Source organism: Octopus bimaculoides, chromosome 11 (assembly GCF_001194135.2).
Source record: "Octopus bimaculoides isolate UCB-OBI-ISO-001 chromosome 11, ASM119413v2, whole genome shotgun sequence".
Classification (NCBI taxonomy): Eukaryota; Metazoa; Mollusca; class Cephalopoda; order Octopoda; family Octopodidae; genus Octopus; species Octopus bimaculoides.
This window is the reverse complement of record NC_068991.1, coordinates 54,770,022-54,771,590: the sequence shown is the minus strand read 5'-3', so window position 1 is coordinate 54,771,590 and position 1,569 is coordinate 54,770,022. Positions and strand designations below refer to the sequence as shown.

The 1,569-nt window shown below is 36.0% G+C and overlaps 1 protein-coding gene across 2 annotated transcripts in view; it reads right to left on the bottom strand.

Moving 5' to 3' along the window:
• The window catches only part of LOC106868415 (bifunctional glutamate/proline--tRNA ligase), a 63,182-nt gene that overhangs the window by 54,658 nt on the left and 6,955 nt on the right, over positions 1-1,569 (bottom strand). For both annotated transcript variants that reach the window (XM_052971851.1, XM_052971850.1), the window contains exon 3: positions 507-603. In XM_052971851.1, coding sequence (XP_052827811.1) covers positions 507-603 — 97 coding nt within the window. The remainder of the gene's footprint in view (positions 1-506; positions 604-1,569) is intronic.

Here is a 1,569-nt window from a genome sequence, read left to right as displayed (position 1 = left end):
ATATATATATATATATATATATATATATATATATATATATACATACACACACACACGTGATAGGCTTCTTCCAGTTCCTGTCTATCAAATCCACTCACAAGGTTTTGGTTGGTCTGAGTCTATAGAAAACAATTGCCCAAGGTGCCACACTGTGGAACTGAACCTGGAACCATGTGGTTGGGAAGCACACTTCTTACCACAGAGCCAAGCCTAGAAACAAAGAATTGGTTGTAACTTATTATTGTTAATATTCATCTCAATATTAAGTAGAAGGTGGCAAACTGGTAGAATTGTTAGCACACAGGGCAATATGTTTAGTGACAGTTCATCTGTCTTTATGTTCAGAGTTCAAATTCCACCAAGGACGACTTTACCTTTCATCCCTTTCAGGATTGATAAATAAGTACCAGTTGAATACTGGGGTTAATGTATGTGACTTACCCCCTACCCCTGAAATTGTTGGCCTTGTGCCAAAGTTTAAAATTAATATTAAGTACAAATTTTACCTCAGTTGCTTCAAGCAAAGAAGAGCCATATAAAGGACTTGAATTTGAACGAACCAAATACCGACACATTGATGCATCTCCTTCAAGAGTTGTTTTACTGTGAAAATAAATTATAACTGGTCTTGGAATAAAATTACAACATGATTAGTCTTTTCTTTTAATGAAGCTGTAAATAAGTAAAAAGGAATAATTCATGAAAAGGCTTCCAGTCAACTAACTGATGTAAATCAAGTCTTAACTTCAAAGTCAACATCTACTAAAGACTGAGGCATAAGGCTCAAAGAAATTCCTATGAAGGCTTCGGGTGCATAGTGCTTTGGTTACTGAGTTCATGATTGTTACATAAGGCATTTCATTCATGTGGATTCAGTTTGCTCAACTGAAAATGTGTACCAGTAATACCTGGGGGAATTTAACCTTGCATTGTCAAGCTGGTGTTCCATTCAGGAGGGGCAAGTTTAATACTCTTAATTGCTTAAATGCTACTGAAACCAAAATAAACTCTTGCTTAAAGGGCCAGTAATTTAGAGAAAAACTTTAAAATTGTTGAGTGTACAAGGTTAAAACAAAGTCTACTGGGTCTCTACATTGCTGCAAGTGTCTGCCTGGGGAAATTCAGAGAACCAGTAACATACATAGCACCAGAACTAAGCTCAAAAGTAAGAGCACATGTTTCAGATTCCTCATCAAAGTTAATTGTACCTAACAGTGGCTTGGAAATAACTGTACCTAAGTTGAGGTGGTCTTGTCTTGTGAGTTGCTTCATGACCTCACTAGTACCAGTGCCATGTAAAAAGTACCCATTATACTTTACAAAATGATTGGCATTAGGAAGGGTGTCCAGACATAGAAACCATGCCAAAGTAGTGTGTACCACCAACTCTCACCTGTTTCCAAGCAAGGTAATATTTCCCCACAGCCAGATATGATTTTACAAAATATTGGAAAGGAATGATACTGCTTATGTGACAGTGAAAGCCGTTTTCAACTATCCTATAATGTCAAAACAAGGGGACACACACACATGTATATATATATATATATATATATATATATATATATA